Consider the following 23868-nt stretch of genomic DNA (forward strand, 5'->3'; position numbering starts at 1 on the left):
CTTGCAGGGAAAGTGCACATGGTGCCCATTCTTTTGAAGTGGGAGCCACTTGTGCCTGCCCTGTAAGTGGCAAACTTCCTGCTTGCAGGTCAGGCGCAGGCAATCCCCGCTTTCCCCCCAACCATTTAAAGGGAAGGTTCCCTTCAAAAGGTTGGTGAAAGCAGGAGGAGCATGCACACATGGTGCTGCGTCCCTGACACGATGATGTCACTCTGTGTGATGTTGTTACAATAGGGACAGCCCCTCCCCCTCCCGACATGCCCCCCCAATCCCCTTGCCGGGGAGAAAATAAGACCTGCCAACCCTACATCCCCCTGGGATGAAATTCTCAAAGTTTGTACCCTTTGGGATTTCTGGGGCAACGGCGCAGCATCGCGGGTGCTCTGTTGGGACACTCCCAATGAGCCCCGTCCCTCTTCGTGTTTTTTTGAGTCCCCTGGGTATTTGTACCTTTGTATTCCTCGCTGCAGGGCTCTGCATTCAGAACTGAGCCAACCTTCGCTTGAGGCAAGGGCTTGGTTACAGGTGTTTAGACTGTTCATCAAGTCATACTTGAGTAATAAGGGCTACCTGATACTCCTGAAAGAAGACTCTTATAGGTCAATGTGTTTCTGAGAAACTGTTGGCTTTCGAAACTGAGTGTTTCTGAGAAACTGTTGGCTTTCGATGTTAACCTGAATACTATCCGGGCCATGAGCTTTTATACAGCATTTGCTTTTGTGAGAAATCATGTAAAATCAATCGATCACCAAAGTTCTTCTTTTAGAGCACACCACACCAACCTGTTCATCCCAATTTTTTGGTGTTCCACTTCCAAAATCTCTTCTTTCATACATCTGTTGTCTTCCCAAAGTCTGTTAAGGGTGTTCATTCTGGCCAGACTAAACTCTCACTCTTTGGCAGTTATGAGTAGGGATGGGCATGAACCGGGAGAATGCGGTTCAGTTCAGTTCATAGTTCGCTCAAGATCAATGTATCATAGAGCTTTTATTGGGACTATGGCATGGGGTGAGAAGGCGCTTAACTCCCCTCCCCCGAGAGCTGTCCAACCTGTTTTGATTATATGATTATATGAAGGTGGGAAGGGTCACTCCATTGTTCTGTGCTCCTAATCTGAATTGGGACATTGTGCAGAGGCAGCTAGTTTAAAAACATTCAGAAGATTCCTTCACAGATCTCACAGTGTAATGTCTACTTGGCCCTGAGGCAGCCTGAAAATTAAGTTGTGTAACTTTTTTTCAGCTTGCTGAAAGGAAGCACAATAGTACAGTAAATGTCAAATGATTCATTCATAAAGCTATCCTAAAAGAAACAAAACTTTTCCTAGCTAATTTTCTGTAGAATCTCACAGTGATGGAAGTTATACAATGAAACCTATTCAGATACTAATATGCTTGCAATGTATCACAGGGATTTCACAAGATTTTAATGCTGTCTGATTGAAAATGGGGAATGTGTTAAAAAGGGAAGCATATTGCCTGTACAAATAAGCATTCAGTTCTTAACAATACTTTATACTTAGTATGATCTGGGTATTATATACAAACTCCAGGAGACAACTTTATTTCCTATAATGAGTGCAGTAAAAGATTCACACTTAAGGATCTTTTCAAGCGCCATGGAGTTAGAAAAGATCCTGCAGAGTAAAGATGTGTTGCTAGTGACCAAGATTCATACTATAGTATTCCCCATTACTATGTATGAGTGTAAGGGTGATTTCCCACAAGCACTGCTCCGCGCTCACTCTTCTCTTTGGCCCGATGGTACGTGTCAATTTCACACAAGCTGCTGTGCGACTGCATTTTGCCCCGCAGCTTCGTGCGATTTTCCCCGCGTCTACTCAATCCTGTTTTTTGAGGATTTAGTAGACGCGGGGAAAATCGCACGAAGCTGCGGGGCAAAATGCGGCTGCGCAGCAGCTTGTGTGAAATTGACACGTATCATTGGGGCAAAAGGGAGGAGTGAGCGCGGAGCAGCGCTTGTGGGAAATCACCCTGAAAGTTGGAAAGCTGTCAGGAAGAAAGTTGATTCATTTGAAATGTGGTGTTGGATAGAAGCTTTTTTCCTTACAAAAAGAAGCTAAAATGACTCAACTGAGGCTCTCGTACACATGATGAGAAGGCAAGAGTCACTGGAAAAGATGATAATGCTAGGAAAAGTTGAAGGCAGCAGGAAAAGTGGAAGACCCAACATGAGATGGATGGACTCAGTCAAGGAAGCTACAGCCTTTAGCTTGCAAGACCTGAGCAAGGCTGTGAGCATCAGGACGTTTTGGAGGTCATTGATTCATAAGGTCACCACAAGTTGAAACTGACTTGGCAGCACTTAACAGATGCATACAATAGCTTTGCTATCTGGTATTTGTGGGATCCACAAAAGAAAAAGAAAATGTTTTAATTTTGCCAACAACATTGTACAATGAAGGATCCGGATCTATATTTTACTTTATTCTGTATTTGTAAATGGGGAACGTGATGTACAGTTTAGCATACTGCATATACTAATGGGTATGTCGTGCATAATGATTCAGATCCATTTGCCAGAAAGCGGACATAGGTTTTTGTGGATGAGTGTTTGAGTTGTAAGATCCCAGTGTGCAGGAAGAAAGGTGCCACAATATAATGGGTGAGAACAGAACATCTGAATGTAAAGTAAATGGTGAGCAATTATCAATGCTATATCTCCACACCAACCCCACCAACCTTTGTGGATGTATATATATTTTCTCCCTAACATCTCATCTGGAAGGGAAACATCTGTGTATAAAGTGCATCAGAAGGAAGTGATCAGTGGTTGGTTGGGAGAGAAGAACAGAGGGGGGGGGGATGGTAAGCAGGAAGGAGGGAAGCTCACAGAGAAGCACATGTTTACATTTATCTGGGAGTGTGGCTTTAAAAATCTTGCTTTCACCATGGGGAAATGTTTCAGGTCCCCCAAGGGTTCTCCTGTAAACATCTCAGGCTTTCGATACTGTTGAGGGAAGCTGTCTAGACAAGTTAGATGGGTCTTCAAACATTGTGTTTGCAGCCTCCACCCATGATTTAACAACAAAGCCAAGGAGCAGAAGGGGAGAAGTTTTTAAAAAGGATTTTCAGAAGGGAATGTTATAATGACCAAGTCTCACTGACTGTCTTGGCTTCCCTACCACAGGATAAGAGCCTTATGTGGAAGCAATCAGTGGCCAGATACAACTATGGTAGCCAGACTTTTTGGCAAGTATGACACAATAGATACATCACCTCTTCCCTGTGCCTGCACAAAGAGGAGGGCAGGTGAGACAGGAGACATGATTGGAACTTGCTTCCTCATCCTGCACTTTTGTGAAGGGAGAATTACAGAAATCCATGTGCAGTAAGTGACTTCCAGAGTGGTTGTGAAGGCCATATGTTTCACCTTGGGGGAGCTTGCCAATTTACACTTTGCACATTACACCAAAAGTTATTTTTGTTTCTGCAGCACAGCAGTTTAGTGTATGCTCTGAAATATATGGGAAAATGTCAAGAACACTCCTGATCATACTGTGGTTATTCCAATAAATACAGTAGGCTAAAAGAAAACATATTTTAGTCAGTGTTGAAATTGAAACAAACACCACCAAACACTATCATGTTATCTTTGTGTGTAGATCCATCAACTTTTTATTTGTTCTCTCTTTCTGTAGCATGGCTGTGGTAATTTTGTGCGTGTGATCCAGACCTTCAACCGCACTCACCTATATGTTTGTGGGAGTGGAGCATTCAGCCCTGTGTGTGCCTATCTCAACAGAGGGCGAAGGTCTGAGGTAAGTGTTTTATTTGGTATAGTCAGTTCTTTTTGCTCTATTACTTTTCAGAAACGTGTTTATGACACACATCAGAATGATTTCATGCAGGTACCCCAACTGTATTCTCACACACAGACTGTATGCTGTAGTGGTTAGACTAGGAACAAGGAGGCTCTGGTTCAATTCCTCATTCAGCCATGAAGCTCATTGAATGACCTTAGGCCGGCCAGCCTGCCTCTCTCTCTCTCTCTTTCATTCTCTCTCTCTCTCTCTCTGCCTAATCTACTTTACAGGTTTATAAATCCTCATTGAGAAAGTGTGGATTAAAATGTATTGGTGGATAGGTAGACAAGTAATTTCCCTTGTCCTCTTGAACTTTACCAAGAGACAAAGTACTGCCAAGTTGCTTTGGGACCCCACTAGGGAGAAAGGCAGGATATAAATGATATAAATAAATGAATTCTAGGCTTTGAGCTTCTCAAATAGAGGCCCTTCCTACCTCTTAATACCATCTGAACAAGTGCTTTAGTGCCTCTAGCGCTTATCATTTGGGGCAGGGCAGGGTCACCTACAGCCTGGAGGAAAACGTCCTGTCCCTTGAATAGAGGTTAATGTGTGAAAATAGGCAGCTGAAGCTCTTCCTGGTATGGAGGGAAGTAACATCCCATTAAACCTCTACTAAAGGGACAGGATTCCCCCCCCCCCCCCGTCAGCCAAGCTGGTGGTAGAGTGCTTTTTAATTCAATCTAATGGGCATGTCTAAAGTAGTGTTGTTGTTGTTGTTGTTGTTTTTAGACAAATTACACTGCCAGTTATTCAGTGGAGGTTGTCCAGAAAGCTAAGATGCAGCTTGATATCTGCTGCATCCAACACCAAGCCAGCAGCCCTAAGCCGGTCTACTCAGAATCCTACTAAAATACATTTAAGTGGGCTTACTCCCTGGAAAGTACTCTTAAGTGCAGCTCTTCAAACAGTTCTGCACTATTTCCTTCACCAAAATGCAGATAAATCACATTCATATTATGGGCTGAAAACTGGGGCTGCCAGGCTTCCCCCATGTTAGGAGGCCTCCTACCAGCAGCCCTTGTTGTCTGCTGTTGTTCTGAGCAGCAGCGGTGTGTGTGTGTGTGAGCACTGTCTGCAATGTGATGCCACTTCTGGGAAAAACTAGGAAAAGACATTGGATAGCTTTAGGAATTGCCGGAAACTCTATGGTAGAGCTAACTGATGTCACCTCTAGGTTTCCCCCAGAAGTTACATCATGGCACAGATGGTGCTGCCTACCCCCCGCCCCCCGGCCATGTCTCTGCATCTGAAGCTCCTGCCAGTTGCCAGGAACAGCCTGACAACCCTACCTGAAACAGCACCATAGCCAGGGATATTTGGGGGGGGCACTAGGGGCACAACTAATTAAATTAAACAGTGAGTGGATGGGTGGATGGCTTGGCTCCCTGGTGGTGGTCCCAGCTGGCTCCAGCCCCTGCCCAGTGGCCGCACTCCCTACATGGCCCCTGGTGGCTTCCCTGAGCCTTATTGCTATCTTCAGGCCCTCCTACCTCCAGATGGAGCCCCTCGGTTGACCCCTCGAGCAGCCCCTCTTTAGACCCCGCAACCTTGTCTGACTTCCTTTGCCCAGCTGCTCGGCTCAATGATCCCTGCCCGGGGGGGGGGGGGGGGCACGAAAGTGTCACAGCAGCGAGGGTAGCCCAGAACCAGTTGGGTACAAATGCAGGCAGGAAGGACTGGGGCAGCAGGGTTCTGTGGCCATGTCTTGTCCCGAGAAGGTCCTAAACACTGAGATAATCTGCTGTAATTATGATGATGAACTAAAAACAATCAAGAACAACTATATTTTTTCTTTAAAAACATGTCACTTATAATCCTCAATTACAAACATTGGTAACATTAAAGGCTGTTTTCTCAATGTGATACTGAAATTGACAGATAGACTGGAAATCACAAGAAGCAAAAATATTCTACATGATGGCTAATACAGGTTTTTATATCACTCAAGTCTCTTTCAGATAGTTTTGAACGTCAAAATCAATTATGTAGATTGTCAAAATTATCCTCTATGATGATGTATCCGGATCATGCCATCATTTCAGGAGTCTTCCTCAGATATAATAAGAATGTTGGAGGGAATCCAATCCTCTCCAGATAAAAATACTGAAGGGAATCCCACCCTTTTCAAAAATATATATGCAAAAGGATAACAGCCGAGGCACCAATCAACAATTCATCTGACAAATATTCCAATACTTCTCCTGTTGTTAAAACCTCTCTCCCAAGAAGGGGCCATGTGGAAGACCCAGCAAGCCTTGCTCCCCTTCCCCCCAATAATGGCACCAAGCGCTCACCACCAGGCTGCCTTTAGCCGCTTATCTGGAGGGTCAGTGCAGGGGACAACCCGAAGTGATTTTGCTAATCCTCCTTCTGCCCCCCCTCCCGTGCACCCACTTCTGCCCACCAAAAATCAGGAAGAGCCACAGGAAGGAAGGAGGGTCAGCAAAATCGCTTTGGGCTAGCACGGCTTAAACAGTTGGGGTGAAGTGGGGGACTCGGGTGGGGAATTGGGGTGGAGCGCTGCAAATACAAAAGGGGATTCCAACTCGTGTGCCCCACCACTGGCTAAGGCCCTGACCTGAAATATCTCCTCCCACACCTTTTTTGGCTTCCATTCATTGTGAAAGAAAAGCAGGGTAAAAGTACTGAAATAAATACATTCAAATGAATGCACACTATTTTATGATGTACGGCTTATCCTAAAACAAGGTATTACCTGACCGCATTACATGACTTTTATTTCTGGGTTTTTCTTGGGACCAAAGCAGTCACTTCTCAGTGTGTGCCGGCTGAAAGAACTTTGTTTCTTATGATACAGCCCTGTGTTTAGCTCTCAATGCTGTTAGGATTTGCTGTCGAAGTAGAGTTGATCTCCAACCCCTCCCTCTCAACTCAATCTGCTAGCAAGTTGTTTCTCCTGATTTTACCACTGAAATCCAGTTTGGCTGATAATTCATTTTATGCTGCTTTGATTGTATTTTTTTATAGAATTAAAAAGCTAAGGAGGAGGACACCCCACCCCTCCCATTGCATTTCTGCAGAAGGGTAGACTGTGTTGGGCTGTAAATAAAGTTCCTTCTCAACTTCTTCCAGGAGCTTGTTCATACTTTGTTCTAAATCAGGACTACGTGTGCTGAGACTGAACCAAAAGTTATCTTTTTGCACTCCCAGTTCACAGAACACAGTTGAAGTTCAGTGGCAGGTGAAGCCTCCCTTCTACATTCCAGATGATTAGGCTCATTACTTGCATTTGTTTGCCTGCATTCTGCTTCACTGTACTGGCTGAACATGGAACATACTAAAAGTCTTTCAAGAATGCATTCCCCAGACTTTATGAAATGTGAACTTTTGTGCAATGGTGTGTTTAGGGTTGAGAGACCTAGTCGTTACTCACATAAATGTTTTCTCCAGGGCTTAAAAAAAAAAAAAAGAGGTGCCGGAACTCTCAAGAGGAAAATGAAGTTTTCAATCCGTATATTGAAAACTCACGAACTTTTAAACATTTTAAAAAGAATTTTGTCAAAGAGGTTCCGGAGCTCTGTTCCAGTGTGTTCCCCCAGAAAAAAAGCCCTGGTTCTCACTGGAATGCAAAGGAGATTCGAAAGGTTTCAGGGTTGCCCTATACCATGGGCAAGTGTGAAAACCAAACCTCAGAGATATGGCAGCCCTCCAGCTAAAAATTCTGTCCGAGCCTCCTCATACCACCCAGACTCAACCCAAACATTATTTATTTATTTATTTTATTGGATTTATGAATTGCCCACCCTGAGAGCAGGGGCTGGGCAATTTACAACCTTAAAACTTTTAAATACAATTGACAATTATCACAGTAGAACACCATGTAGAACCGTTCCCATGTGGACCCCCTCACCCTGGTTGACTACGGCTCTCCCCAATTTTATCTCCCTGTTCCTATCTTCCTCAGCAGCCCTGACCAGGAGACCTGCCTTTTGTTGGAGAAGCGACAGCGTGCTAAGAGTATAGTTACTTTAATGCTGAAAGAGTAGTTTAGTCCTCTTGTGCCCTAGAGGGAGCTATGGAGCATTTCTCGAGTGTTTAGGGTTTAGTGAATGTTTTTCTCTTGCAGTTCAACCTACCTTTTGTTGTTTCTCTGCTGTGTGCTAGTATGTGTTGGTGCTTGTGCTCTGAAGGCCTCTTTGTTACATTAATGGCCTACAGTCAATTCTTGTCTTTTTGCAAAATCCTGTTGCAGAAGATTCATTGAAAGCAAACTCCAAAGTGTGGATTAGATTATTTCCTGAACTCTGCCAACGTGTTTCGGAATCTCACTGGCCACAAGAGATCAAGCCTACTTTTAACTTTTTCTAATTGTGCATTATTACTAGTGCAGGGGAAAAACCTGTGTCTTGAGGAGATTAAAACTCTCTGAAACGTTCCTACAGCAATTCATTTTTTGCACCGCTTCACAGCCAGGATCTATATTGACTTGTCCCCATTGCCTTTCTCTATTGTGTTGTAGTGATTAAAGTGCTTAGCTACAACAGAGGGATCCCAGGTTCAAGTACCCCCTTGCCATGAAGGTGTCCCTATGCTCTGTAGGCTGCCACTCTGCTCAGCTAAGTTTGAAGCCTTCCTCCAAATTGAGTGGGGGGGGGGGGTTCTGTCAGAAGAAGATGTCCTAAATTGGAGGAAGGATTCAAACTTTGCTGAAAAGAGTGATATGTTACAATCAGTCTCTCTTAGCCTGACCCTCTTCACAGGGTTGTTTTCTGAGTAGAGTTGCCAGACCCCCCCAGATTGGCAGGGGAAGCCCCGCCCCCAAGCCCCAACACCTGCAGCCACCCCTCTCCCTTCTCTCTTGAGAGAGAGGAGAGGGGGGGCAGCTGCTGGCCCTGCGCCCAATCTCTGAGTGGCATTGCCGCTTGGAGATTGGGCGCACGGGGTCCTCTGGCTGCCTGCACGTAAAGGGTTCCCTTTAAGTGCAGGCAGCCAGGACGAAAGGGTCCCGTGCACCCGATCTCCACTTGGAGATCGGGCACACGGGGCCCTCCAGCTACCTGCACTTAAAGGGAACCCTTTAAGTGCAGGCAGCTGGGGCAAAAGGGCCCCACAGGGGCGGGGCTTGGAGCTGGGACATCCCCAATGTGATGTCATCACATTGGGGATGCCCCTCTGGGGACGAAGATGGATCTGGCAACCCTATTTCTGAGGCTAAATGGAGGAGGAGATTATTAACCCTATGGGGCCTCCGTGATCCCCTTGGAGGAAGAGCAAAGAGAACAATTATTTAAAATCAATAAGATATAACCCCCCCAAAAAAAACCCTTCCTGAAACCCTTCTTCACCAGATGATCCCAGCTGTTCTGGGTCAAATGACAAAGTGACGACATTATGGTGCCATGTAGCCAGTCAAATTTGGTGATGTGATGATTTTGCCCAGGGCTTTTTTTGTAGAAAAAGCCCAGCAGGAACTCATTAGCATAACAGGCCACACCCAACAACAGGAACTCATTAGCATATTAGGCAACACCCCATGGCTGCCCTTGGCTTGCCTGGGTACCCCGTGGCTGTGGGAAGCCCAGGCAAGCTGGCCCTTCGACAGGCTGGGGAAGGCACGGGGAGGCATTTAAATGCCTCCCCGATCCTTCCAGGCCCGCCTGCCTCGGAGTCACCAGGGTGTGTGTGTCGCTCTCCCGGCCTTCCCTCTGTAGCCACCACTCACTCAGAGGTTTTGGCTGTAGTGTGTATGGCCAACTCTGAAGCCAGCCGGAACTCCGTTCCTGTGCGTTCCTGCCCAAAAATAGCCCTGATTTTGCCATAGGTTCAGATAGCCAAATGATTTTGCCATAGGTTCAGATAGCCTTGGAGTACACCAGGGCGGGTGGAACCCATCCATGATGCTGATGCGAATGGGCCCACAATATCTGTCCTGGGATATCATGCTTCGATTGTCTGGCCTGGCTGTTGCTGCCAGTGTTCAGGGCAGGAATGGTGGGAGAATCAACACAGTTCCCTTCCGGTTCTCTCCCCTCCCCACCCTCGCTCACTGTAGCCCAGCACATCTTGTTCCTACAGCTACACAAGAGAGCTTGACTCATTCTCCCTCAAAATATTCTTTAATGAACCCGTATGTAACGTCACCAGAGATGTTGGATTTCTTGGTATATTTGAACTAAGCATGACATCAATTTTCAGTGAAATGCAAGGCTTCAAAATGAGGCAAAAAGATGCTGGTGTTAAACTGAAAAAGATACAGATATGAATCTTTGGCATACTGGAACTGTTCTCGATGAGCCTGTCCTTTTAGCCACATGCCTATGATCAATTGATTAAATAAACTGCTGCTTGAGACATCTGGAGTCTGTTAGACACTTGACTGGAGGCTTTGCACTTTCATTATGTTTCCATCCAAGCCAACAATAGCAAAGCTGCTTCAAGTGTACAGATTTGGTGCAAGTCCCCCCCCCCCACAGTACTTATTGCATCTATGCATCTATGCCTAATTAGCAGAGTGAATTTATTTTTAGCAGTCTGCAAGTAAGCCTGTTCATTACAGGGCTTATCTGCAAACAGTGACTTTTCTAATCTTTCTATCTAATTTACCAACATTTTTCATAGACAAAAGTTCAGGGTTGGGGAGGAATGAAAAGAATCATTGTTACCCTAAATAATTTCCACTGTTTTTCACTAAACCAGGGAATGGAGTCCTCAAGGTGCTACCCAATTTGACAGCGCCAAACAATACTAGGAGCTGGACCTTGTGGGCTAGGCTGTAATATTTGTCGTTGTGACAAGTTATGAGCAATGAATTGCTGTAAAATACACTGCCACAAGATGTGGCTGTCACAGCTAGTTTAGATAGTGATTTGAAAGGATCAGACAAATTCAAGTAAAGATTAATCAGTACATCACAGTCAATATACCTGCATGAAACCTCCATGTTCAGAGGCAGTATACCTCAGGAAAAGCAGTAGGGGAAAATATCGCTTTAAGTGCAGCTTGTAAGTATCCTAAGAAGTTTGGTCATATGAGGGACATGCCAAAGGAAAAGTGCCTGTAGTAGATTATTGCCAAGCAAACACAGCATTCTTTTAGCTACCCTCAGTGCCCTCTTAACTCTTACTGCCTGCAGCTCCCTACTTTCTGCAGTGATTGTAAATCAGAGACATGTCCTAATAAGGAGCATGGGAATTTTAGACTAATTCGTTTAGACTAATAAGGAAGATGGGAATTTCAACAAGCTCTCTGCTGGCTAGAGGGGAGGAGCACAGGTGTAAGAGTTAGAGGACATGGAGGAAGCTGGGAGGATGTTGTGTTTACTTGACAGTAAAGCGGTTACATTGACTTTTCCTTTGGTGTGTCCCTCATATGCCCGAAGCTCTAACTTTTCACATGGAATCAGACGTGAGATGCTGAAGAGGATAGTCATCCGGCCAGGGCTCTTTTTGTAGATAAAGCCCAGCAGGAACTCATTAGCATAATAGGCCACACCCATTAGAAAAAACCCATTGGCATATTAGGCCACACCCATGACAGCACAGCTCATTGGCATATTAGGCCACACCCCCATGTCATCCAGCCACACCCACCTTTTGCTTCTTATTCTGCTTACCTTGTTTGTTGTCAAAACCCAGGGTTTTTTTGTAGCAGGAACTCCTTTGCATGTTAGGCCACACACCCCAAATGTAGCCAATCCTAATGGGTTTCTGCTGTTGGGTGTGGCCTATTATGCTAATGAGTTCCTGCTAGGCGTGGCCAACTTGGAAGCCAGCCAGAACTCCATTCCTGTGCGTTCCTGCCCAAAAATAGCCCTGGTCCCTGTTGATATTGTTAGATCTCCCAGCAGTCTTTGACATAGTCAACCCCTCCGTGTTTATTCTTTCAGTCTTCAGAATAAGAATGGAGTGGTCAACTATGTCGAAGGTAGATCTAGCAATATCAATGACCCACACTTTTATACTCTCACAGCTGGATTACTGTAATGTGCTTTTAAGTTGGTCTGCCCTGGAAGACAACCTGGAAACTGCAGCTTGTTCAGTGTGCAACAGCCCAATTATTATTAGGGGCTACCTGATGGAAACATATCATCTATTCTGAAACATCTACATTTGCTGGCTGTTCTATTCAGGGTACTGGTTGTGACCTTAAAAGTTCTTCATGGCCCAAGACCCGTGTATGTAAAGGACTGTATTCTCCCTTATGTCCCTGTGTGCCAACTACAGGACTCAGGCTACTACCTACTTTGTGTTCCCCACTGAGAAAGGCCCCCCTGGGATCAAGCATGCCTTTTTCACAATAGCTTCCACCTTCCAGAATGGGCTTCTGAGGTGGTGGAGGGGTGTCACTTTCAGAAACTTTCAGGAGGTGATGCAAGGCCAACGTATTTGCCAGGGCTTTTAATAGTGTATAAAGTATAAAAAGGACTCCACACTGTCTGTTCAGTACAAGGAGCTTATGGTGGTGAACATTTCCCTTCCTCCCCCATTCTGTCCAAACAATAACCCTGTGAGGTGGGTTAGGCTGAGAGAATCTGGCTCACCCAAGGTCACTTAGAAGCTTCACAGTACAGGGCATTTGAACTCTCATCTTTTCAGTCCTAGTCTATCTGACATGCTGACCGCTGCACCACACTGCCTCACAGCTCAGTGCAACCCAGAAGCTGTACTTTTCTGTGTTGGTTGCATCCAGGAGGGTGGGAAGGAGGACTCCTGGCTTGCCTTGAGTCCTGAGAGCTGATCTAGGCTCCCTGCCTCCAAGAGTAGGGTTTACACCATGAAGGATTGACAGCTGGTAGTGTTCTGTCTGATTGCCAGTACTGTCTTTATGGTTATTGTAAATAAGAATAATGAACACAGCATGTCCATTTTACCCCTGCTTTCCCATCTTGTCAGCCTTAGACACCCAACTGTGCACAGCAGCTGGTGTCAAAATTGGGGTGTGTAGCTGTTGGCACACTGTCACTCCTTGGCATGCCAGGGAAGGCTGGCAGTGGATCGCCACTTCTCTGAGGAACTTTCTCCTCCCCTTCTTCCGAAAGAAGCCAAAGTCTCAGCCACAATGTGCATAAACAAATAATTAATAAGAAAATGTTATGCATGTTGAAACCAGCATGAACAAAGATGACTAAATAAAGCAAGCTCGGAAAGACAGGGTGAGTACATACTTCTTGCATCTGGGTGTACTGCTGATTTTCTAAAGCAAGCTGGTAACTGGAATGCAGCCACTGGGATCCTGCTGCTTTGCTTGGTGTCCATTTTCCCACTCTTCTTTTTTTTAACATGCATTCTTGCAGATTTTTTTCCTTTTGTTTTCTGATCCTGCCCCTCATGGCAGCCATTTTGTGGTGATACCCACCATCTAAAGAAAGAGAGAGAGAATTTTATTTGTGTGTGTGTGCATGTGTCTGATACCAAAATTAATGATCTGTTTATAGTTACTCTCTAGGAACTGGATGGTTAAATTTGTAGTGGGTAGGATTGCCAGGTCCACCGGTAGGTGATGGGTGGGACTTATGAGGAGAAAGGAGAAGGCTTAGGCCTTGTTACTGGCATTGCACAGGAAGTGAAATCATCACACCGGCGACATCTGAGCAACACTCTGGTATTTGGGCACAAACCCTATGGCTTCTACCATAGAACTTTTGCCCAAATACCAGAGTAGGGTTGCCAAGTGTAAAGAACTTACCGGCGGGGGAGCCTCGCTGGCTCCGGGAGCTGTCCTGGGCTCCGTGTGTGTGTGTGCTTTGCGCGCGTGCGCCGTCAACACATCACCAGAAATGACGTGCAACGTTGGTCACGTTGAGGGCGTGGCCCTGATCGCCGGAGGGAAAACCATAGAGTTCCCCCCGAGTTCCCATAGAGTTCTCCCCGGGGCCCGATTCAGTGGCAGCGGAAATCGGGCCTCCAAAGCAGGGGTTTACCCGCCCCCATTTGGCAGCCCTATACCAGAGTGTCACCTGGACATCACACCTGGTGTGATGATGTAACTTCCTGTGCAACACCATCCACAAGGCCTAGGCCTTCTCCTTTCTCCCAGTAAGTCCCCTACACTAGCCAGCTGAGCGGAAGCTGGGAGTAGGGCCTGGTGGCAGGGGACCTCTGCCTCCACCAGGGGTTTCACAACCCTAATAGTGGGCCAGGAAGAGGGGTTGTTGAAATATTCTTCTATCTTGTACATTTTTATCCCACTCTTCCTCTAAAGGAGCTCAGAGATTCATACATGGCTGTCCTTCCCATTTCATCCACACAACACTCCTGTGAGGTAGGTAAGACTGCAAGAGAAGCCCTGTTCACACGTTACAGAGCCTACATATATCTAAATAAGAGCCAATATAATCACTTCACAGGTAAGACCAAGGACCTCTACCTGGTTAAATGCTGTACATTATGTACATTCATTGAGTGTAACATGAGAATTACCCAACACATGCATTTAAAAAAATCAAGTGTATACTGTACATGGATTGTATGCACGTTCACTAACTTGTGAACAGCGCTAGAGTGTGTGACTGGACCAAGGTCAGCCAGTGAGTTTCATGGCAGAGTGAAGAGTTGTACCCTGGTCTCCCTTAACCTAGTCCAAAATTCTAACTCCTATTGATATATTTTTGAATTGTTTTTATTATTCTCATTGATGTATTATGTTCTTTGATAAGCAAAACTCAATAAATAGAGAAACAAAACTGGAGCTGAACTGGAAATAGGCTTGCCACCTTCTGGTTGGAAAATGCCTGGAGATTTGGGGGGTGGAGCCTGAGGACAGTGGGGTTTGAGGAGGGGAGAGACCTCAGTGCCGTAGGGTCCACCCTCCAAAGCAGCCATTTTCTCCACTAGAACAGATTTCTTTCATCTGTGGATCAGTTACAATTCTGGGAGATCTCTAGGCCTCACCTGGAGGTTGGCAACCCTAACGGGGAAGCTAAGGCACATGATGTGTGAGCATTCCTGTTTTAGAGAGTAAGGTAAACTTCCTGAAACGTTTGAGCATTTTTTTGAAATAAGGCATCATTTAAACCGATCGTGTTAAGATTAACTGTCAAGCATTTCTACAGATCATGCGTTATTTTTGTGTGTGTTCCAGGAGCAAGTTTTCAAAATTGATTCCAAATGTGAATCTGGGAAGGGACGTTGCTCTTTCAACCCAAACGTGAACACCGTCTCTGTTATGATCAGTAAGTGAAAACAACCAGGGCTTCAAGATGCTTAAATCAGTAGGTGTGGAGAGTGAAATGATAGGGTGTTGTAAACAAACTGAGCCGCAGGGAAGAGAAGAAAACTGGGGAAAAATGATCTGTCAGTGACTTTTTAGTTCTAGTGAATCCTGCCTTGGTTAAGGGGATTGGACTCCAGGGCCCTTCCGGCCAACAGGCTGCCATTATTCTTGGCTTCAGTTCAGGTCAAAGAAATGGCAAAGTTCAGAAAACATGATAAAAATCTTTTCAAAGTCCTGTTGAGGCAGGTAAAATGTAGGCCTCAATTGTCTTTGGTAGGATTTTAAACAACTTTTTTAGGCAAGTTTTTTTTCTCCAGAGTTAAAATTTTTATTTTAAAATATTCTGTTTACGTTAATGAAGTAAAAAGGGATTTGACTGAGTTGCTATAATTGTTGGGTGCTGTTCTCAAGGCCTGTGCTCAGAAAAGAAAGGAACATATGGCCCAAGTGCAGTCCTGTGCAGTTGCTCCAGTCTGAGCCTTTTGATTTCAATGGATTTAAGCTGGAGCAATTGCACATAGCATTGTGCTGTAAGCGGTAGAGTTGCCAGGTCCCCTCATTGCTCCAGTGGAAAGATTGGGGGGGGGGGGGCCCTCCAGGGTGGGGGGGGGGGGGTTCCTCCAGGGTGGGTGGGGATGCCCCCAAGCCCCACCCCCAAGAGTGACCACACACCTGGCCACCCCTCTCCCTCTCCCCCTGCCTGATTTAAAGGGCTTCACCTTATCAGCGGGGACCACGTAGCCCACTGGAGGGCCCTTTACATTCCCCCCAGCTCCACCTGCCGCACTCCCCACCCCACTCACAAAAAGACCCTTTAAAGAGCCCTCAAGCTGGTCAAGCAGTCCCCCCGATCAGCGAAAACCCTTTAAATCGGGCAGGAGGACAGGGAGAGGGGTGGCCGGGTGTGTGGTCACTCTTGGGAGTGAGGCTTGGGACTGGGGCTTCCCCCACTGGCCAGCTAGCCAGGGGCAGATTGAAACTCCCAGAAGTGGGGGAACCCCTGCCTGGACCTGTGGGCTGGCAACCCTAGTAAGCGGGAGAAGAATTTGAGAATGGAGTAGATTATAGGTAAATATGGGGGGAAAGGCAGCAACTTCTATAAGGGTTTCTCTCAGGAAAGTTCATTATAAGATTTTAAACAGAAGGTTTCTAACATCTGTGTAAATTCAGCACATAAGTAAAAAAAGGTAATATGGCCATTGGCAGACATTTGGGGATGGAAATGCTCTTTTAAGTATTGGTGGTGGTGTATTTTGGCTGTAATAGAAGGTGAAACAGAGTACAGTTCATGATATTCCCATCTCTCCAAACTTAATTTTGTTGAACAGGAATCAGAAAGATGTGCAATCTTATATATAGATATAAGAACACAGGAGAAGCCAGTGTTGGATCAGGCCAATGGCATCCAGTCCAGCACTCTGTCACACAGTGGCCCAAAATATCAGGTGCCATCAGGAGGTCCACCAGTGGGGTCAGGACACTAGAAGCCCTCCCACTGTTGCGCCCCCCCCCAAAGCACCAAGAATACAGAGCATCACTTGTCTCAGACCAAGAGTTCCTATCTATACCTTATGGCTAATAGCCACTGATGAAAATTAGATGAAGGAAGACAGAAATGAATGAAAAATGTGTGGAAAAGAGGGAGAGAAAGTAAGAGAGTGAAAGGTTGTTTTATGTTACTGCAACATTCTATCTACTGCTTTGCAAGAATCTGGCTGAGCTGGGTGCAAGGAAAGGAAGAGAGAAAGGCTAAACTATTGGAGAAAATTACCTGCGGACTGACAATTACTGAAGCAGCTATCAGCATGCTGTCTTGGTTGTATGATCTGTTAAACAAGTTCGCTTGGGTCTTGGAGAAAGAGAAGTCTAGCGGCTCCTAGAGTGCGTTTTGCTATGCTTGGACTTCCCCTTACCCCTAGTGACTGCAGCCAGAACTGCATTTTAAAAATAAATGGAAAGATTTTCTGCTGGACACAGCATGATGCTGGCTTCAAGGGCCCCCCTTCAAAGGCCTTCCTCAAGCCGCATCTGGGGTGGAGTGCATCCCCCATCCTGTCCTTGGTACACCACTGGTTACAGTATCGAAGTGGGAAAATACTTAAGTGGCTACAGTTGTTCACTGTGCATTTTAAGGTTGCGAGGTGGTTCTTCTCAGTTGTAGAACATTCTTGCCAATCAGTATCTATGTAACTGCAAAATTACATATGTAGTGATGTACCTAAAGTTCAGATTCCTGAGGCTTGAAATGCAGACAGTGGTGGTCCTTATGGTTCTTCTCCCATCTACGTCAAGTGTTAGGGTCCAAGAATTCCTCTAGCCTGGACTGTGTGTCAGTGGCTGCTGAAACTATTGCTGCAAAGGCAAAGGGGCAGACTGAGAGGGGAAAATAGCCTTGGCTGTGCCCCCCCCCCCAGGAAAGACAGAGAGGTAGCCTGCCCCGTCCACAGAGTTGGCTACCCAAAGAAAGACTGGATAAAGAGGCAGGGAAATTGAGAAATGGAGCACTCTAATATTAGGGTGCCAACTGCCCCAGGACTACAGTTCCAGATACTCTCAAAACATTATGCAAAACCAGGAAAAGGAGAGGGAGAGCTAGAAAAGCTAGAGAGGGAGATAACCAGAGGTCATTTGGGGGGGGAATGCGGGGGATCGCAGTTCTCCCGGGTGAGGTACAGGGAAGCGGGGCACATGACAAAGCCCTGCCCCCCGCTTCCGGCCGCCCCGCTTCTGGCCCTCATTCAGCCAGGAGGAGGCAGGAGAAGAGGGAGGGTAAGTTGCTTCCTCCCTGCCTCTCCCCACCCCTGCCTGCCTGGGGCCAGGGAGGGCCTTCACGGGGCTTCCTTGCACTCCCGCCGGCCTTGCAGGTCCACCGCTAGAATGAATATATTTGAATTTTATTGTAACAGCGATTAGCCAGCAATATAAAACCAGAAAAAATAAATTACAATGGCCAAATAGTAAAATTTCCAAAATTCAGCAAGGTAAAAGGTACTAACAATATAAACTTTACATTTGTTAAAACCGAACTAAGAGTGCGCTGCCATAAAACACAGTATAGTATAAAAGAATAAAACATATTACCAAAGGGAACGGTATGAGTTAAAATCAACAGTCCTAACCCGAGTGCCAACCATCATGCTGATGCGCTTCTACCACCAAGGAACAAAATTTCGCAATCTGATAGAGCGCTGTGTGTTCAAGGTTAAGAAACAAGTTCTCCACCTTGTCCTGATCTGAAGTGCCTGCCAGAAGGGGATTAATAAGTTTAGTACGAGCCTCTTCAAATACCGGGCATCTTAGGAACACATGTTCCTGAGATTCAATCTCCCCCAACGCACACAAGCATAGCCTCTCTGTTCGGGGTATTTTTTTAAATTTACCCTCAAGAACTGCAGAGGGTAAGGCCGAGCATCTGGCCAGAGTATATGCCCTCCTAAGTTTACGTGACTCCAAAACGTTAAGATATGGGGCCTGCGCAACGATGTATTTAATTCTAATTGGCGCTATAAATGTTGGGGACACCTGTAGATCTAATTGACGTTCGGTATCCTTGATCCTCTGTCTTATTTCTAACTTAGCTCGGTCCCTACCCATCTCCAAAAGCGCTAAGGGAGAATACCCCAAGAGCGAGATTTTCCGCTTAACAGAAATCAGCCAATTAGATTCAAAGGCATCAGACAGAATCAGGGGCACTAGTCCACATGGGTTCAAATTGATCTTCAGCCAATAGAAGATGGAGTATAAGGCAATCATGGCTTCAACCTTCAGCATGCCAGTCTCTAGCCGTACCATTGCGTTGGATACGCATCTCGGAACTTGGAGCACTGCTCTCAAAAATTTCGATTGGACTAGCTCCAAAGGAGCATAGCTAGATGGAGGCGCTCCAAGCAGCGTTCCGTAGAGCATCTGGGCAAGTGTTTTGGCCTTGTAAAGTTTTAAAGCTGGTGGTACAAAATAGCCCCCTTGGGAGCTAAAAAACTTAAGAATGCCATGAGAGGATTTTTCACCCGAGCAAGCAGCTGCCTGGCTATGGGCAGTCCTAGATCCAGAGGCTTGGATGATCATGCCCAGATAGCGAAAACTAGCTACCTGTTCGAGGTTCTGCCCATTTACCCTCCACTTCCTTAGTTTGGGTCTCTTGCCAAAGGCCATCACCTTTGTCTTTGTATAATTTATATCCAGCTCCTGCTCATTGCAATAGCAAGCGAACTTCTTAATTGCCCTTCTCATTCCAATTGGGGTTCTAGAAAGAATAACAGCGTCATCAGCATATAACAGTATTGTGATAGAGCGCTGAGCCAATTTGGGGGGATGAAGATCTGCATCATCTAGGTACCCAACAACATCATTGAGGTAAAAATTAAATAGAGCAGGAGCTAGCATACAGCCTTGCCTAACTCCCTTTAAGGTGGGAATTCTATCAGTCAAGTGCCCCAGCCTGGAATATCTAACCCTCAAAGATGTATGTTCGTGGAGGGCACGAATGAGGGCTAGAAGCTGCTGTAGCTATGGAAGTAGGGATGGGGAGCACAGAAAATATACTCTGGTTGCAGAAGTAAATAACAACGTGCGATGGAGGAAATTGCCCCCCTTTAAAAAGGGGGGGGAGTACACAAATCTTGTTCCCTGGTCCAACATTTGAATCTCCAGCTTCTCTCATTCCAGCTATGATGTGGTAGGAAATCCATAGACCCAGTTAAGTTCACACTGAATACATTCAAATTAGTTCATACATCCTATTTTGCTTGGTATTCAAAATAATCAGACCTTGTCATAGCTGGTCTGAAGAAACTATAGCCAGCCCATTGTTTGTTTGTTTGTTTATTCAGTTGCATTATATTCCACCGTTATCACTTAGATACAAGGTGGATTTCATAGAATGAATCAATACGCTCAACAGAATTGGACATTCAGTAAAGAGTACAATAGGATCAGAAATCTAAAGACAGCACTGAAGCAAAACATATGTATTAATATAGCATATTAAATGATGCAAAAATTACATAGTAGGATCTTAGTTTCAGCAAGCTAAACACAGTAGTACAGACCACAGTCCCTAATAATTTATCTTTTAGTACAATGCAACTCTATTGTCTGCATAGAAAAGCCCTTTTGAATAATTCATATTTTTATTTATGTTACATTTTATCATAGAACAGCTGTTCTGGAACATCTGTACTGTCTTTCCAGTTGTTTGTGGGTCCAGCTCAAGGTGCTGGTGCTTAAACCTCCCTATATTGACCCCTGAAGCTGCTACACTCTGACCATCACTTTATTTGCTGAACATTCCCCCACTTGGCTATGAAAGATTGACCACTGCCCAGACACAGGCGCTCTCCATAGTAGTACCAATATTAAGGAACAATCTTGCAGGGCAGGTTAGTCAGTCCTCTCCTCTACTGGAATTTAGGAGGCTAAGTAAAGGGAATCCTTTTAGGCAGGATTTGAAGTTGTGTTGATGCTAATTTCTTGGGCATTTATTTTTGTTTGTGACAGGGGATTATTGATTTTAATTTATGCTTTTGGTTTGTGAACCGCCTTAAGTCCCCTACTGGAGAAAGCATGGTAGATTAAAAAAAATAAATCTGAAATTTCATTCTCCCTTAATTTCCATTCCATCCAAATTCCTCTTTAATGACAAGAATTTTTTAACTGAGAACTGAAGGATTAACTGGTTTTTATAGTTTATTTGGTATTCTCCTTGCCAGAGTTCCCCAACGCGGTGCCTGTGGCTGCCAGGGCACCCACCAGTACTTCTCTTGGTGCCCACCAAGCTTTTCAGAAAAAGAGTAGGGCCATTGTAAGGCGGGCCTTGTTATTGTGTTCCCTCATTTACGTGAGGATGAGGTGGACTGGTAAAAAACTAGGTTTTCTATTGTAAGAGTGTGGTTCCATTCCTCTTCCCAAGAGATGTGAGGAGGTAGGTATTATGTTTGGTTTCACCTTCTGAGGCAGCCATTTTTGGTTTGGCTCTGCTTCCTATGGAAGCAATTTTGGGGTTGTGCTTGTGCTCGTCACTTCCTCTCAACAATTACAAAGGTGTCCAAAACCTCAAAAAGGTTGGAGACTACTGGTCTACAGTGATGGAACGTGACCTATCAGTCTTGATGTGATCCTATGACAGTCATTTGTACATAGTGTTTCGCTACTGCATACAAGTTATCATGTGACTCACTCCAACAACACGCATGGACATCAACTCAAGAACTGAAAGCTATGGCCATTTGTATATTCACTACACTATGTACAAAATTAAGGGGCTGGGTGGGAGTGGAGAACGATGGAGAATTATTAATGCATTGGTTCCACTTCTGAAACAAGATAAGCCAAGTGGGAAGGGAAATTCATATGCGAAAATTTTGGGGATTATTTTTAGACTGGCTCCCGCCCCCACAATTTCTGTAGTTTACCCATCTTTTCCCATAATTTCCCAAGAAAGCAGTATATTAAAGGCCTCATGATCTTTCAGAGTCTACCAAAATAGATGTGCACAGTACAGTTTGCACCATAAACGTAGCCCTTTGCTCGTTTCTCAAGCAAGAAATGAAAGGAATCTGCTTTGGAATGAAAGGGAGGCTAAGGAATAATGAATCACAACGTAGATTGGGTGTTGTCTTGAATTTATTAGCTGTGCTCAGTTGCTGTTGCAGTTGTTTTTCTTTTGCCCTTTGCCTGCTCGCAGCCAGCATGTTATCATGGGGGCCTTGCCAGCCACCCAGCTGGAAACAGCTGCCTACAAATCCAGCCTCCTTGATGCTTCACCATCCTGTGCTCTTTAATGTGCTGGCAGCTGCCGCCTTTTCCTGCAGAGGTGGAGCACTATGCACTTTGCAATACATTGAGGGGAACCTTTGACTGTAAATCCGTGGGTCATGATTCGGTGTCTAATCCTATGGTTACAAAGCAAGCAGCTTACCATGCTTGCAGTCTTAGCCAAAGGAAGAGATGCTGTTGCGCTCCAGATTTCTCCCAACTTGACTGGGGATATTCCTGAACAAAAGGACGGAAACCACTGACAGAAGGGTACAGTTTTCCTGCTTCACAGCAGTTAAAAACAAACAGCGGAGACAGTGATTTCAGTGTACTGTGGTCCTGAGTTTTCAACTCCCTCCAAAATCAACAGTTGGAGGAGGATCCTTGATTCATCCTCCCTCCAAAGCTTGCCACATGAAGGGTTTTTTTTAAAAAAGAGGTGTTCTATTTAAAATCCCTTGGTTTTCTTAGAATTTTTTAAAAATGGTAGTGTTCTGCATTAAGCATACTCATTGCCATTAGAAACATTCAGGTTCTCTGGAAATTTCTTTGCAAGTCAACAAAATATTCATTGAAACCCCCGAAACCCACATTCTTCAAATGCACTAGGAACAAACTCTGTTATGCAAATTGTATTGAAATCCATGGCAATCAAACATAATTGCATGTTAACTTAAATGACCAATACACAAATGTGATTTGAAAAGCACACGTACCTGATGGCCACCTTCTAATCTGCATGAACATATTAGCACAACCAAGGCCCCTGCCACACGCAGGGGAAAAGGCGGTAGAAGGCGCGGCTTTTAAAAGCCGCGCCAATGTTGACACGGCGCGGCGGGATCTCACGGATCCCCCGGCCGCGCCGCCGTTTCTCCCCAGCGCGATCAAACGCCGGGGAGAAAACACAGCCCTAACCGGGGGCCGGCCGAACTGCGCATGTCGGAGCATGCGCAGTTCGGCTCCGGGCCGGGGTTGAGCCGGCGCAAGGGAGCGCCGGCGATCAGACGCCCGGGAAGAAGCGCAGCGTCCACTTGAACCACCGAGGTAGGTGGTTCATTTTGCGGCGGTTCTTCCCGGGTTTGGGCCAGTTCGGGTGCGGAAGCAGAACGCTTCCCAGATGTGGTGGTGTGATCGCGCTGCTTTGATCCGCCCCCAAACTGGCCCGCAACTGGCCCAAATCGCCACGTGTGAACGGGACCCAAGATAGGAAATAGAAGAATACTGGAGAGGGCTCTTATGCTTTGCCCCATGTTTTATTTAATGGGAGGAATTGTTATTTCTGTCAGCTACACTCAGGGTGTGGTCAGATGGCATGCTGGGAGCGGGTTAAACTGCTCCTGCTCCATACAGGGTTTTTTTAACCAGGAGAATCGCGATCACACTCACCTCCTTGCTCCAGATCGCTGCGCAGCCACATTGCTCCCCGCTGTCCAAACGCTTCAGTGTTGTTTTCTCTCTCTCTCTCTCTCAGTTTGGGCATGCACACAGGCAGCCATCTGTAGAACAGTGATTTCCTCTTCAACCCGACTGCTGTAACACTTCCCTTTAAACTTTAAAGGAATACTCCCCTTTAAATGTTTACCGCCGAAAATGGCCTCCCTGAGATCCCGAACTTGTCTAAAGGTTAAAACTAGGCACCATTTAAACATTGTTTTTAATAACGCGGTGGCGGAGCTCCGCCTATGCGCACACTGCCAATGCTTTTTTTAAAAGTGGCGGGCGAAAAGCGGAAGCCTCGGGCAGCTTTTGAGTGGGGAGGGTGTTTAAACCGGAGGTGGCTCGACACCACAGGAGCGATCACACAGGGGAAAAATGCGGCTGGAACCAGAGAATCAGGAAAACACCACTTGGGGACCTGGTATCAAAATACTCTGGGTTAAAGCAGTTTTGAGCCGGAAAGCGACGGCTGGGGACGGGAGGCAGATGTTGACTGTGTGATCGTGCGTATAAAATCCGTTGCTGAACTGGCACGACACCAGATCAAATGGTGTGTCTGAACGCACCCTCACAGTGCTATAGTAAGCAGAAACTCACAACTTAATTACTTGTTGAGTAAAGAAATATTTCCTTTTGTCTGTCCTGAATCTACTGTCCATCAAACTTCATTGGGT

General features: G+C 45.6%; 1 protein-coding gene across 1 annotated transcript in view; it reads left to right on the forward strand.

Moving 5' to 3' along the window:
* The window catches only part of LOC107120756 (semaphorin-3C-like), a gene marked incomplete at its 3' end in the record, with an annotated part of 73726 nt that overhangs the window by 16513 nt on the left and 33345 nt on the right, over nt 1-23868 (forward strand). The window contains exons 5-6 of the mRNA XM_015423525.1: nt 3662-3781; nt 14870-14960. Coding sequence (XP_015279011.1) covers nt 3662-3781; nt 14870-14960 — 211 coding nt within the window. The remainder of the gene's footprint in view (nt 1-3661; nt 3782-14869; nt 14961-23868) is intronic.

Source organism: Gekko japonicus, unplaced genomic scaffold (assembly GCF_001447785.1).
Source record: "Gekko japonicus isolate JY-2015 unplaced genomic scaffold, Gekko_japonicus_V1.1 scaffold3078, whole genome shotgun sequence".
NCBI lineage: Eukaryota > Metazoa > Chordata > Lepidosauria > Squamata > Gekkonidae > Gekko > Gekko japonicus.